The following is a 16502-nucleotide window of genomic DNA, read 5'->3' on the forward strand; positions in this document are numbered from 1 at the left end:
GGCAAGGATCGCATTGTGTTTAACTGCAGCTACCAGATCGGATCCCAAAATCTGAATAAAGAGCTCTTGCCCGGCCCCACACTCGGCCCCTCCCTACTAGGCGTGCTACTGCGCTTCCGCCAGGACAAGGTGGCTATAAGCGGGGATATCAAAGGGATGTTCTTGCAAGTGAGACTAGTAGAGGAGGACAAGCCTCTGCTACGGTTCCTATGGAGAGAGAAGATCGGAGATGAGAACCCATCCATCTACCAGTGGGAAGTACTCCCCTTCGGAACCACATGCAGCCCGTGCTGTGCTACATTTGCACTACAGAAACACGTCACAGAGGACCCAGCAGCAGATGAAGAGGTCCAACACAGTGTGAAGAACAGTTTCTACGTAGACAACTGTCTACAAAACGTCTCGACTCAAGAAGAAGCCGAGGCTCTCCTAATCAAGTTACGCGCCTCCCTAATCAAAGGAGGCTTTGATCTCAGGCAGTGGGCCAGCAGTGACCCGCACGTATTGCGCAGCCTCTCCTCCGCAGACAAGGCTGCCAGCAGCGAGACCTGGATGGCGACATTCCCAGGAGAAGCCCAAGAAATGACACTAGGATTAGTCTGGCGCTTCAAAACAGACTCGCTCCACTATAGACACAAACCCTTGGCTCCAGAGCAAGGAAGGTCGGCGGCGATACCGACCACCAGACGGAGTGTGTACAGAACACTCGCCAGACAATATGACCCGCTGGGATGTATTCTACCTTACACCACCAGGGCAAAGATGATTGTACGAGCACTATGGGACAAGGACCAGGGCTGGGACGACCCAATACCCGCACACCTTGCCTCAACATGGAGAGTGGGAGACGGAACTCCGCTCACTCCCAGGTGTCAATATACGCCGCAGCTACTTCCCATCCACAGTGAGGCCAGAGACATGCGAGATTGAGCTACACGTCTTCAGCGATGCCTCCGAAGTAGCCTACGGATCGGTTGCTTATTTGCGTGCCCAAGAGATGGGAGGAGAGATACACACTGCTTTCATACTGGCCCGCTCAAGGATAGCCCCACGTAAGCAACAATCTATCCCACGTCTAGAGCTCTGCGCAGCCCTCGCAGGAGCGCATCTAGCCACGTTAATCCAACGTGAACTCACCATTCCGGTGCATAGAACAATCTTGTGGTCAGATTCCACGACAGTACTCACATGGATTAAGTCTGATTCATGCAGATACAAAGTCTTCGTGGGAGTCAGAGTCACCGAGATTCAGGAACTAACAGAAGAAGCAAGCTGGAGGTATGTGGATACCAAACACAACCCAGCTGACGTCATCACCCGGGGAATGTCCCTGGATGACCTAACCCGTCGCAACATCTACAGTGACGGACCAGCATTCCTCCAGCTCCCGGAAGGAGATTGGCCTACGCCCACCCCGAGGGAAGCAAGTAGCGAGGAGGCTGAGAACAAGAAGCCTATGTTCTGTGGACTGAGCACTGTCGCCTCCACAGACCCGAACATAGATGACTGCATTACCCTAGAGAGTGCGCAACAAAGGACATTCCTGCGGCACCACCCAGAGATTCAGTCCACCACTGACATGTCAGCAGCTGACTACGAAGAAGCAGAACTTCTTCTACTACAACGAGCCCAGAGAGACTCGTTCCCCGATGAGCTAGACTGTCTACAGGGAGGAAACCCCGTCCCATCAGACAGCAGACTGATTCACCTGGCACCAGAGAGTGACGCACATAATCTCATCAGAGTGGGTGGTCGCCTGCGGAGAGCCCCCGATCTACCAGATGACATTAAGCACCCGATCGTCTTGAACAGCCGACACAAGGTCACAGAGCTGATCATAAAGAAATACGACGAGGATGTGCACCACGCAGGAGCAGAGAGAGTCTTCGCGGAGATCAGACGTCGTTATTGGATATTACAAGGGAGAGAAGCAGTACGGCGCTTCCAGCGAACCTGTCTAGACTGCCGTAAGTGGCGCGCGCAGCCCAGCATACTACGGATGGCTGACCTACCCCCCTGTCGCCTCCGAATCGGCGACAAGCCATTCCACTCCACAGGCATGGACTGTTTTGGCCCGTTGTATATAAAGAGAGGAAGAGGCACCGAGAAGCTGTGGGGTATTGTATTCAAATGCATGACCACCAGAGCGATACATATCGAGCTCCTTCCGACCATGAGCACAGACTCATTCCTTATGGCCTTCCGGAGATTCATATCACGGAAAGGACAACCGTCTACATTGTTGTCTGATCACGGGACCAACTTCAAAGGCGGAGAAAGAGAGCTGAGAGAGAGCTTCCAAGCTATGGGCCCAGAACTTAAGACCCACCTCGCTCCAGCCCAGGTTGACTTCCAGTTTAATCCCCCGAACGCACCCCACTTCGGTGGAACCTGGGAACGAGAAGTACGTTCTATAAAGACAGCCCTGTATGCCGTACTCGGAGCCCAGACTGTGGCAGAGGAAGTCCTAATGACAGTCCTCACGGAGATCGAGGGAGTATTGAACTCAAAGCCCCTCGGTTACGTCTCCAGTGATGTAGCAGATGTCGACCCAGTCACCCCCAACACACTCCTAATGGGGCGGCTGGACCCTGCGCTACCCCAGACAATGTACAGGCCCGAAGAAGCGAACGGCCGAAGAATGTGGAGGTACAGCCAAGTACTAGCTGACAAGTTTTGGAGCAGCTTCCTACTTCACTACCTACCGTCTCTACAGACCCGCCAGAAGTGGGTAAAAGAGAGAGACAACTTGACAGAAGGAACAGTCGTCATGATAGTTGACCAGTCACTCCCCAGAGCTATGTGGCCGGCTGGCCGCGTAAGCAAAGTGATCACCGGTGCCGATGGCAAGGTCCGAGCAGCTGAAGTACTCGTCCAAGGGCGCACCTACACACGGCCCGTGGCGAGGCTCATAGAACTGCCCCGACTCCCAGATACTATCGATGATGACCATGACCCTATGACTTTGTGAGTTGACTGACCTTACAGCGGACCTTGAGTGGAAGACAGTGCGGTTAATCTGTCTCTGCTTAGCTAATTAGGTGGGACTAATTAGGGGGCGGCTGTTGTGAAGGATCAGATTAAACCGAATATGTATATTTATTTATATATATATATTTAATTGTATTTGTATATCGTTTGATATCCCCTGTATATTCCTTGTACAATATGCATTGAATATCCCCGTTTCTACTAAACAGCCCATAATAGTTTCATTCTACCATTGGACGAGAACCTGGCGCCAGGTTGCCATACCCCTAGGTCCAAGTTCAATCGTGCCGCCTAACATGTCGAGGCAACCCCCGGTTCCGCGCAGTAATATGCCGGGCGAAATACGTGTGGTACTATTTGTTCATAGCGCATATATATATGGCGCTCGTAAAGTAGAACTTTCTTTTTAGTCCAGTTCTTTACCCTCCAACAGAGTGACAGACGCAAAAGCCTCCCCACGAAGCACGTGCGGTGTAGTAGGGCCTACTTGGCCCAGAATAGGCATTGAGATATCGTGTAGATTAATAGTTGAATGGTCATAGTTTGGCACCATACCGTCGAGTTGGACGTATTCTATTTAAGCTAATAATAGTCTATTTATGTATGGTGCATCGTTCGGTTCGAGTTCTACAGTTATCAGTACCCCCATCATTCCTGACGTTATCTGGACGCTTATCCAGGCTGGTCAGACCCCTAGTGGTGATTGCATCCGAGGAGCTCCGGGTCAAGAGCGACTGGACCTGTATATTGGATTACTCTACCCGACGACGGCGAGCCTTCCACGGCTCTTGGATTATGCTTTGTGTGCTTTGGTTATTCCATGGATAAAGGCCAACACTGTCGAGTGTTGGAATTACCCCCCGGAGAGGACTACAGGTGAGGCGGTGCTCTACACGTGAGGTCGCACCACGTCTCTCCGTTGTGGACCGGCAGATACCGTTCCACAGAGGGTCCAGCTGTATTCGTCTGCGGCCCGAGGTTCTGTGGGCACTGGGTCTAAGACTTTGGATTCTCCCAAGACACCGTCGGCCAGATGGGATACCGCCAGCGGCTTCTCTAACCCCCCCCCCCTCCTACTGTCTTACAACCAGCGGGACCCCCCCCCCCCCCTTAGTGTATCCAGCTATAATCATTTAAGTACTATCGCTATCGTTTCCTAAATATTCCAGGTTGTATACTTACTCCCTGCGCAACCAGAGATTGGACATTCAATGTTGATTTACCTACGAATACTCATTTGCCATAAAAGTGCATACTCAACATTTCAAATCATAAATGTAATTAAGTGAATGTTGTATACACCCTTTGCTGTATTAAATATTCGATTTGGTCCATTTGTGTTGGTTCGTTTCATCAGGTGGGAAAGTGTTCATCATACTTATATCTTGTACTGGGTGGCCAGAAGTTAAAGTACATGAGGTAGTGGTATTAAATATCATATCTAACAATACAGTCAGGGAATTGTACCCCTCAGCTACAATAATTATAATTATTTTCAAAAAAAAATTACAAGTCGCTTATTAATTTCAATATAGAATATTCGTTGACAGCCCTACAAGTACAATTCGTTACTGCAGTGCACACTACATCACCCAAGTGGAACATGGAAAGCCAAATTTTCCCCCACTGTACCGAAAACCCTTACCGAACCGTGACTTCAAAACCGAGGTACGTACCGTACCGTGGTTTTTGTGTACCGTTACACCCCTAATATCTTGTATGTCATTAATGTCTGGATGTAACAGTACTGTATATCTGTATGTCATATATGTTATGATGAATTGAAAATGGGGGACCCTGATGTAAACAAGACTAAAGTCTTTCTCTGGTCTGCATCCCCTTAACAATTGTGTGTATTGAGCCGTACTGTATTGTACCAATTCTGCAATCTGTTAATACAATAATCAAAGCACTGTGTAACTGAAGACCCATGAGGCTGCGGCTGCTGCTCACGTGGGTAGACCTTCTTGTCCTCGGCCGAGTAGAAGATGGTGTAGTTGGTGATGAAGCCTCGCCGCTGGGACAGGGGCACCTCGCTCCACACCAGCCTGGCCTCGTCTCTGCCGGCCTCCACCGTTACCGAGGGGCCCTCCAGGGGAGCTGGAAACCAACCAGAGCAGAACCCAACCAGAGGAGTCACACAGTGAGAAGAGCAGAACCCAACCAGAGAGAAGAGCAGAACCCAACCTCCACCGTCACAGAGGGGCCCTCCAGTGGAGCTGAGAGACCAGGGCCCCGTTCCCCGTACCTGGATAACTGAGTTAGCCGGATAACTTTCGGTTAAGTCTGACTTAAGCCGGACTTTCCGGCTCCCCGTACCTGGATTTTCCAAATCACCATGACAACAGATCCAAAAGTTTGAGCCTGGTCGAAAGCAGGGTTTAAGTTCAAGTTAGCCGGATCAACCATCGCCACGCCCCCGCAAAGGAGTGACAGCGCGTTTCCTGAAATTATTCCCACAGTCTAGGATCTGCGTTATACCATTCTGAATTACGTTTTTGTGCTCCATTCTTCCAGAGGGGTCTTTTGAAATGTAAAATAGAACCAAAATGCTGATACTAAATTCACTTTGTCCTAAATAATGCACGTTATATACCGTGGCGCTCGCTCGGTGCAACAACAACAAAATAAAGAATATTCTAAACACGGGTCTCTCGTTCATTAATGTATAAACAATGAATTTATCCCATCTGGCACAGTGGCTCAGCGGTAGTGTTCAATCCTGGCAACCCAGCGACCGGTGTTCGAAACCCCGTGTTTCCAATATAATTTTTTTGAATATAATATTAATTATTATACGCAAAGGTAGCCTGGTTTTAAGTTAAAATATTATAAATCTACATGCATTGCGGATGTCATTCTTTATATAGCTCTCAACGTGCACCAAATTGAATTATTCCTATATTGCAAAAAGAAGGAGACGACTGGGTTTCGAACCCCGGTCGTCTGCGTGAAAGTCAAAAGAAGAACCCGTTACACCACAGAGAAGATAAGTAAAAGATCGACCATACATCAATCAATGGGTAAGGGAGCCGTATCGTTATTCTGTATAACAGTTTTACTAATTATTTTCGCTAGCAAGATCTCATTTGATTATTCAATCCAGCAGGCAAGTTTAAAGAAATATAATCTGATTGATTGAGGTAATGAGGGACTTAAAGTTAGCCTATAGATAACGCATTTAACTTGTCGGTGAGGCGATTGAGCCGTACTGCAATATGTTACTAAAGTTTTAAATCAATTAATCAATCAATGCCGCTAGAGAATCAGGATCTCTGCTCTCAACACTTGCTGCCTTCTCGGCTGAGGCGGGCACGCGCACTTATCCTGCGTCTCAAGTCTGGCTTGAGTTAACAAGACTGAATCCACCTTCGAGGAACAGGAAAATCCCGGCTTCAAACATCGGGTTAACTGAATCTGGATAATGACATCTTGATCGACTTAGTTGAACCAGGTACGGGGAACGGGGCCCAGGGACAGACGGAGTGAGAAACATCTCATCCACTTCTACACTATAGCTGTTATTGTTACAAGGCCATGTCACACACATACACACAGAATTTATTGTCCGACTTTCAGTGAGTGTGTGTCATAGTATAGAATAGAATAGAAATACTTTTATTATCCAGAGGGAAATTTGACACTGCAAATCGCTCAACATTAAACATTTAGAACAAGTCACGAATAAGAATAACAAAACAAATTGCCTAAGAATAAGAATAGAATAAAATATACAGTAAATAAATACAGTACAAATAGATACAGTAGGTAGACTTCAGTATATGTTTACTGTATTTATTTACTGTATATTTTATTCTATTTTATAGTAGATTTCAATTGTTGGTTTTATATGACTTTGAGGCTGTAAAAAGGTATGTTTACATTCTCCTGACAAAAGCAAAGCTTTGACTGTAGGTGAATCTGGGATCCTGGGCCCTCATTTATCAATGGTGCGTACGCACAGATATGTGCGTAACCCGTGTGTACGATCATTTCTAAATAAAGTGTGTGACTTATCAATTTGAACGTGTGCTTGACTTTGTGCATATATTTACGCACAGTTCCGACCATGCGTACCTGGCGCCCGGTGTAGGAATATTATTATTGCAACGCGGAAATAAGCTTCCGTGCATTACTTCCAACACTGGCGTGTGTTCTGTATGAACCGTAATTAATTATAGTTCATTGTAAAATAGCGACAGTAGTGTAATTATAACGGGCTCACGCGCGAACAAGAGGTTGGCCTACTTGTTGGGCAGGGGCAGAACACCCACCTCCAAACGCGATTAAATATTGTTTAAAATAAAAAGCGAAATACTATTATTTTGTGTGTCATGTTTCCAAATAAGATTGGTCACAACGAAATGCTTTCTACTTCAATTTGTTGGTTAGAATAGATGACCTCCGTTGAAACTTCACTGAGACTAACAGTCTATTTGTGAGCTCCCGCACAGACGTGATAATAATAATAATAGCTTCATTTTATATAGCGCCTTTCAAGAGACCCAAGGTCGCTTTACATAGATAGGGGGGGGGGGATAACAAAGTAACAAACATAGTGGACAGACACAACATATAAATATGATGATGGAATTCAAGTTCAAGTTTGTATTGATCATATATAGGCAGGCTACACTTGGCGTAGGCTACATCATACAGTGGCAGTGAGATTCATTGTTCTTGTATATGCTCTCGTATTATTGTTTATATAGGCTACCTAATACCGACATCAAAATAGATTGCATGCCTCTACAAATCCATCGCGTTTTGGAATAAAATTGAGGAGAACTTTAATCCCTGGGTATTAATCGAACGAAATGGGAAAAGGCAGTCATATTCCAGCACGGTCTTTATTAGTGTTTGCGCTGCCCAGCCAGCAATGGTTAATAGATATCATATCCGACATCACCGTACGTGTACACGTCAGCCTGTCGCGTATTTCTCCCATAACACGCTTCGCTCGGCTTAGTCCACTTTTCCACATTTCATGGGGGTGTTCCATTACCGTATATGGTTAATTACGGGCGGTGCTATATGCAAATACTTAAAATCGTGCACGAGCACGGAGCGTAGAACAAATGGTATTTATCAACACGGAGTGTGCGTAGAACCTGTGTACGCACGTTTGATACATCCCGATTTTTCGGTGCGTACACACATTCAAAATTCTGTGCTTAACCCTTTCTGCGCCAAAAACACTTTACAGCGATATTGGCCGCCATGCGCATTCTGCCAATACCGCTGTCCAGCGATTTTGAGATCAATATTTAATTTTTTCGCCATGGCATTCATAATTCATATATACACCCGCGACGCTGCAGCTGGACCCTACAGGTGAAGGCAACGACGGCTCAATACCGCCGCCTGGTGGATGGTCGGGCGAGTTACACTTGCCTACAGGATATGGCTGATGTGCGTCGATTAAACTCATCCGGCCGTCATATATTGTTGCATGACGCCCGACAGACACAATGTACATAATGGATCACTTTCTAAACGTAATAATCGATATGATTTCGGCGTTTATTGCGACATACAAACCGGAAATGGATCGTATACTTGGGATCTTTCACCGCCAGTCTCTTTGACCCACGGTAAGAGGAATGTAACGTTATTTCCAACCCAATTGTTTATTCATTTCACTGCAAACCATCTGATCAATATATCACCCAACCTACATAAAGCAGTTACTGATGATCGGGGAATTATAAACGACCCCCCCCCCCTTTCCTCCACGCATGATGAAGCATAACGTATACCGATCATATACAGTTGCATTTTTTAATATAGCGTGTATGGGGGGGAAACGGCAATCGATAATCTATATATGTGTTTAGGCCTATAACTCATGTTCTAGGAATTACTGCAGAAAACGATAAAAACATACTTATATTCTAGAAGGTATTTTTGTATGAATGTATGAATGAAAAAGTATAACGTTCCCACATCCTGAACGATAGATAATCGATGTTGAATGGGCCATAGTAATGTCAATATAGCAATAAAAATTAAAAATGTATAGCCCTGCAAAAAAGGTGAGCCACTCCATAGACTTATAGTGCTGGCAGACTGGGTACAATGATGGGCACAATGCCCGGCGGGCAATGTGTTAAGAATGAAAATAGAACACTTTCTACGCATTGTTGATAAATGAGGGCCCTGGTTCTTCTGTCCTTCCTTATAATATAAAGCATGGTTTCTGAAAGGTTAGGTTTCAAGACAGGGACTCAAATTACTTTGTATTATGTTTGTTTTCATCATGGAACACATAGTCTCCTTGAAATTCAACTGTTGTTCTATGGCAGGGGTAGGCAACCCTAGGCACGCGTGCCTGCATAGGCACGCGGGGGCATTTGCATAGGCACAGGGGGCAGCATTAAAAAAAAAAAAATAAATGTATTTAATTTTTTTTTAATTACATTTTTTTTTTGCTTTGAAATATTATAGTGAACTATTTTGCACTGTTGTCGCATTTATCTTGTTGAAATCCTCCCACAGGTTCTTTTTACTTCCACATATTTAATTGAGACCCTTTATTTGTTTATTATTTCAATTTAGCTGGAAATACATTGCTACATCATTCAGTAACATTTGCAGAGCCTTATAACAAAAACATTATTATGGTCACCATTGTGACCAGTGGGATTAATCAACAAATTGTATTATTAATTTTTCTATTTCATTGAACATTGCACATGTTAAAAGCCATTTTTTTACTCAAAATGTGAGTATTACCAAGTCAACTTGTGTTCTTAAAACAATGACAATAAACATAGTTTTATTAGGTTGAAATAATGTGGTTGTGTACTTATTTTTCTGTTAACGTATTATGGATTGAAAACTGAAAACCTTAATGCACAGTAACTGAAATCAATATTTTTAAGTTCTGGTAACTAATAATTTTTTTTTACAGTGTAGTCTTGCGATCAATCAAACTTATTTACACGATATACCTCACATTCACCCTCCATTCACATCCTGGTGTTCTCCTGGTGTTCTCCATTAGGCTTGTAGGTGGAGCTATGACAGCACACGTACAGTACACACACCGATGGTGTGTGATGTGTCCAAAAATGAATGGGCAAATGTGAGTGAAATGGTCGCACTGTATGCAGCTGTTTGTCTGCATTGCATTCCCCCCCCCCCAACTCAGATTTAGGGTTGATACAACCATCATAATAATATTGTTAATAATAACAATAACAATAATGATGTAATAATGTAAAAATTATCATTAAAAAGACCTGATTATGAAAGAAAAAAAATACGATGCATGGAATATTGTTGAGGCACACTAGTTACAACTATATTTCAAACAGGCACTCCATGTCAAAAAGGTTGCTGACCCCTGTTCTATGAGGACCCTCCAGAACAGGGCTCTACAGTGCGAGCATTTAATTTGCATTTTGCCCCTAAAAATTGATTTTGTGCGAACCGGAAAAATTATTTAAGAGCACAATGTGCAAGTAATAGTTTTGGGTAGTGGGCGTGCCAACGCGTAATTGTCATTTCATAATAGACACAGAGCAGCGCGGACCTTCAATTTTAGAAGCTATGACATCTAGCTATTCAGCCCTGTGTTCGACAGCTCTGTAACAACTCATCTCGCTGGTTCTATGTGCAACAAAAACTCTTGAGAGCAACGGGTCCCATGGTCTAACATGCTTGGCATCCTCGCCATTCATGTATACCCAGGTCGCGCTAAAAACCTTAACTAATGTTAGCTGCTAACTAAGCTAACGCTAACTACTGTAAGCTATCCCTGGGAATGCTCAGAAGCATCCAATAGTGAGGGAAGGGGGGGGGTCTCTCTCTCTCTCTCACCTATTTCATTCAAAAAGAAATATTGATGGACAGTAGCTATAGTATATACTATAGCTCAGCAGATATAACAGAATTATTATAATTTTTTGTTATGTTTCAATAGCGTTTAAATTATAATGAATTAAAGAATGATATAAAGAATTGTCCATGTTCTGTCATCTAATAATATAGTCAAAATGTTGGTATCGTGACAACACTACAACATACAAAAGCAGCTTGACAACCGATATCCTTTGCGTCTAGTAGGCATGGGCCAATGTGTGATTTTGGTGGTATGTGCTTTGCACAGATGTTTGTGCGTGTGCAAAAATCGGACGCACGCACAGTATAATTTGCATGTAATAAATAGTTTGTTAATAAACTCTGTTACTTGAAAATGTTTCACTGTGCTCCTAAATGTCTTTGTGTGCTCCTAAATTTTTTCATTTACATTTCACATTGTGAGTCCGAAACAGATTCTTTAATGCTGGCTTTAATATATTTGTATTTCTCGTGAAATACGCTGAATTGGTGATTTGTTCGATTTTTTTTTTACATATTAAATCCAGTTCAGTCATGAAGGGGAGATAGTGGTACATGGATGGTAGGACTGCATCTATATAGCAGCTTTTATCCAAAGCGCTTTACAACCTGTTCCTCACATTCACCCATGCACTCACACGTTCACACACCGATGGCAGAGCGCACCATGCAAGGTGCCAACCTGCTCATCAGGAGCAGTTAGGGGTTAAGCATCTTGCTCAAGGACACTTCGACACGCTTCTGGGAGGAGCAGGAATCAAACCGGGAACCTTCCCATTACCAGATGACTGCTCTACCTCCTGAGCCACTGTCGCCCCCAGTGAGGAGTAGACAGTGTCCACAACACTGAAGAGGTTCACTAAGATGCCATGGCTCACCTCCTTGTTCTAGATATACTAAAGTGCTTCCAATCCAATCCAACTTTATTTATAAAGCGCTTTAACAGCCACAGGGGCACAAAGTGCTGTACAGAGGCAGCATATAAAAAAGAGATAAAAGAACAAGAGTACTAAAAAGGAGGGGGGGAAAAGATTAAAAAAAAGGCAACAATACAAATTTAAATAGCTGAGTACTTAAAAGTATTTAAAAGCAATGGACACAGTAACAAAACGATACAACAATAACACAAGATTGCTTCACTAAGATCTCACCTCCTTGTTCCAGATAGACTGAAGTGCTTCACTAAGATCTCACCTCCTTGTTCCAGATAGACTGAAGTGCTTCACTAAGATCTCACCTCCTTGTTCCAGATAGACTGAAGTGGTTCACTAAGATCTCACCTCCTTGTTCCAGATATCATTATCATTGTTATGCCGATGATACTCAACTCTTCCTCTCCTTCCCTCCCTCAGATATCCACGTCTCTGAGCGGATCTCGGCCTGTCTGTCCGACATCTCTGCCTGGATGACGACCAACCACCTCAAACTGACCCTAAGCAAAACAGAATTGCTCCACCTGCCGGCCAAATCCTCCCCCCTGACCGACCTCTCCATCACAGTCGAGAATGCAGCTGTGACCGCCAAGAACCTTGGTGTTGTCCTCGACGACCAGTTGAACTTCTCTGCTCACATCGCAGCGACAACCAGAACCTGCCGATTCCTCCTGAGCAACGTCAGAAGGATCCGCCCCTTCCTGACAAAAGAAGCCACCCAACTCCTCGTCCAATCAACAGTCATCTCCCGCCTCGACTACTGCAACGCACTGCTAGGTGGCCTCCCGGCCACTGCCACCAAGCCTCTTCAACTCATTCAGAACGCAGCGGCCCGCCTGATCTCAAACCTACCGAAGTCGGCCCATGTCACCCCACTTCTTAGGGACCTGCACTGGCTCCCCATTGCTGCACGTATCCGCTTCAAGGCCCTCGACCTAGCATAGCGTGCGGCAAAGGGAACCACTCCCGCCTACCTCCGGTCAATGGTCTCTAACTACACACCCTCAAGACCCCTACGCTCTGCATCTTCTGGCCGCCTTAGACCTACTCATATCCAAGCTCCCGGAGGGTCATCAAAGAGAAGCCGCCTATTCTCAGTCCTTGCCCCACAATGGTGGAATGAACTACCCACCCCAGTTAGGACAGCCGAATCCCGTCCAATCTTTCGCCGTCGACTAAAGACGCACTTCTTCAACCATTATCTGAAATAAAATTAAAAAAATATATACCGGTATAAAAAAATAAATAAAAAATCTAACCCTAACTAACCTTACTGTCATGCACTTGTCCTAATAAACTAACCTACACTGTAACACGCAACACTTTGATGAATATTGTTACTCAGCTGATAGAGTTGTATCCTTCCTGATGACCTGTCGTACAGAACTTGTAAGTCGATTTGGATAAAAGCGTCAGCTAAATGAAATATTATATGTATAATATGTAAAATAGACTGAAGTACTTCACTAAGATCTCACCTCCTTGTTCCAGATAGACTGAAGTGGTTCACTAAGATCTCACCTCCTTGTTCCAGATAGGGCTGAGCCCAAACGTTCGAACATTCAGACCTTCGTTCGTTACGTTGGCATTCAAATTCTAAATCAACAGAATTTCAATTCGAATTTTACATTTTTAATATATTTAAAAAGAAAAAAAATTATATATATTTTTTATGTGTCTATTCATTCTGTTTAAACCAATAGGGGTTTTCTTCACAGTTGCAGATAAAGATTAGGCTACACTAATATAGTATTAAAACTGATGAGTTATATTCATTGAAGAAAGTTGATTTAAAAAGAAATAATAATAATAATTTAATCAGATTAATCACTTTATTCAAATTGAGGATTTAGTTTAAGGATATTTATTAAAAAAGAAGAACAAATAATTAAAAACAAAGGTTTGAACGTCCGTTCGAAAAACCCTGACGAAGTTCGAAGCCCAAAAACAGGCTTCGGGGACAGCTCTAGTTCCAGATATACTGAAGTGGTTCACTTTATGCCTCTTTTCCATTGCATGGTACCTACTCGACTCTACCCTACTCTACTCTACTCGCTTTAGGTACCTGGTACTTCGTTCCTTTTCCACTGCAGGTACTAAGTACTCAGTTTGTCTCCGTGTGGGGAGGCGGGGCCGCTGGTGATCAGCATGAGAGCTCCCAGAGCTCCAGCATAGCTATGTCTGTGAGCTTGGCAAGCCAGAGTAAAACACAGTTTTCAATCAATCAATAACAACATTAACCAGACTCTCGTTGTGTCTATTCTGCTAACGCTAACGTTACCTCTCATTGTGTCTATTCTACAAGCTTTAACGTTACCTAGGCTCTCGTGTCTATCTGCTAACGTTAACATTAGGCTAACTAACGTTACCACTCACGTCCCTAACCCTAACAACAAGCTTAACTAATCACTCAGCGATCTTTTGTGAGACTAAACTCTCCGCTCGATGGCAAATTGTGTTGATGTCGGTTTTGTTTCAAAGGTTTGTTTCATCAATAATTTGTTTCATCAATAAATGAGGCAGAATACACAGTGACTGTATCCTTTTTTGTTTATTGCACTTGTTTCTTGCTGCAAACATAATGACATCCTACGCGAGCCATTAAAGATGGCGGCTTTCTGTTTTTGTTCAGAGGCTCCAACGAGTGACGCGTCTCTCTTCTGACCAATCAGTGGTCTGCAGTGTTTCACGTGACTTTTCTGGTACCACTTCTACCCGCTTGGCACGCGCTTGGAACCTCGACAGAGCAGGGACTAAAAAAGTACCCAAAAAGTACCTGGTGGCTGGTACTAAAATGCTGAGTAGAGTAGAGTAGAGTAGGTACCATGCAGTGGAAAAGGGGCATATTATGAGATCACTCACCTCCTTGTTCCAGATAGACGGCTACAGTTGCAGGCTTCCCGGCCTCCAGGCCGTGGACAGAGCGGTACACAGAGTGGTACATGGGATACACAGACACGCTGTAGCGTGTGAACTTCTCAAGGGCACCTGCCGTTGAAACAAAGACGAAAGTAGAGGTGAGTGCTTACACTAACAACACGTCTGTTTGTAGGGATACTTTGGGGAGGGCTGGGGTCAATTCACAATCTATTTATTAGAATTGTATTAATTCTACATGAGACGGGGTTCCCACAGATTCCTTAGAAATTCAAGGACTTTCAAATACTTTTCCAATCACTATTTTTCAGTTTAAAGGGGCATTTAAAAAGGATACAATTCACTTTTAAATGCAGTTTTTTATAGAAAAGAAATCTGATCCAATATGTATGGCTTAAAACCAATTTCCGACAATTAGTAAATAAAAAAAATTATTTTCTTGATTCAGAATTTTTTTTATCATGCGAATGTTTGATTTTAAATTTCAAGGACTTTTTAAGCACCTTGTTAAAAAAAATTGGCTGTTTAAGGAATTCCAGGCCTTGACTTTTGTTTGTAAAAAAAAAAGCACTTCAAGGACCTTGTGCGAACCCTGATGAGATAAAAGACACTGGAGTGAACATTGCTCAAACAGGGAACACAGGTGTTACATATCAGCTTAACACAATCACATGGCCGATAACCATGTATACACTGTACATGGTTATACATTAAGATATACATTACGTCTCAAATAGCACAACACAAAAATATAAATAGACAGGTAATCATAATACAATGTACTACAACGTACAAGAATAATTGGTACTAGTCATGGAAGTAAATATAAATTAAACACAACAAGTAGTACTAATACATAAAGAAGAGACATTCAAATCATCAAAGATATATATATATATATTAGTGCTGTCAAACGATTAAAATATTTAACTCGATTAATCGCATGAGTGTCCATAGTTAACTCGCGATTAATCGCAAATTAATCGCATTTTTATTTAAATTTTTCTTTTTACCTTAAACAGATCTTTTTCAAGTTCCAAGTTTTAATACTCTTATCACCATGAGGGTCAACAAATGCTTGCTTTGTGCAGCCATTTAACACAAAAGGATGACCCTCATGCATTGCAAATTTGCATCAAATTCAAAACAGAGTGATGCACAAAATAACTTAAAAGAAAATAATAATTTAAAACAATGAATAAAGTGTGCATGAAATAATAGGGGAAAGAAAACGTTAGGAACTTGTTACATTCACACACACAAGGGCTGATTAATCACACACCCCCCTCTCTCCCTCACACACACACACTCTCCCAGCTCTTTTTCTCTTTTGCCCCTTCCTCATCTCTCTCACCCCCCTCTCTCTCTATATCTCACACACACACACACACACACACACACACACACACACACACACACACACACACACACACACACACACACACACACTTCAGAAACAAACATAGTATCAATGAGAGCATCAATAATACACCTGAGTGAAGTCTAGTATAAAAAAAAAAAAAAAAAAAAAAAAAAATTTTTAGTTAATCTTGAGTTAAAAAAAAATTAGTGGCATTAATAGAATCGGGAGTTAACGCGATAATAACGCGATATATTTGACAGCCTTAATATATATATAAATATTACATTGGTACTTTGTAATAGTGACCTATCAAGCACTTAGTCAGCACCCTATATTAGAAAATAATTGTTCAGTTGTGCAGAGGTTTATTTCACAATCTATTCAATCAAATATACATGTAAACTACATTCCACTAACTGATGATAGAGTATTCTTTAATTCATTCATATACTAGATATATGGAAGTAACAATATATATATATAAAAAAAAGAAT

At 43.0% G+C, this 16502-nt stretch overlaps 1 protein-coding gene across 2 annotated transcripts in view; it reads right to left on the minus strand.

Moving 5' to 3' along the window:
* Window positions 1–16502, minus strand: part of il6st (interleukin 6 cytokine family signal transduce) — a 98810-nt gene that overhangs the window by 26258 nt on the left and 56050 nt on the right. For both annotated transcript variants that reach the window (XM_084326478.1, XM_084326477.1), the window contains 2 exons: window positions 14631–14756; window positions 4945–5091 (listed from right to left, as the gene is read on the minus strand). In XM_084326478.1, the coding sequence (XP_084182604.1) occupies window positions 4945–5091; window positions 14631–14756 (273 nt within the window). The remainder of the gene's footprint in view (window positions 1–4944; window positions 5092–14630; window positions 14757–16502) is intronic.

This window comes from Notolepis coatsorum, assembly GCF_963971535.1.
Source record: "Notolepis coatsorum genome assembly, chromosome: 12".
Lineage (NCBI taxonomy): Eukaryota > Metazoa > Chordata > Actinopteri > Aulopiformes > Paralepididae > Notolepis > Notolepis coatsorum.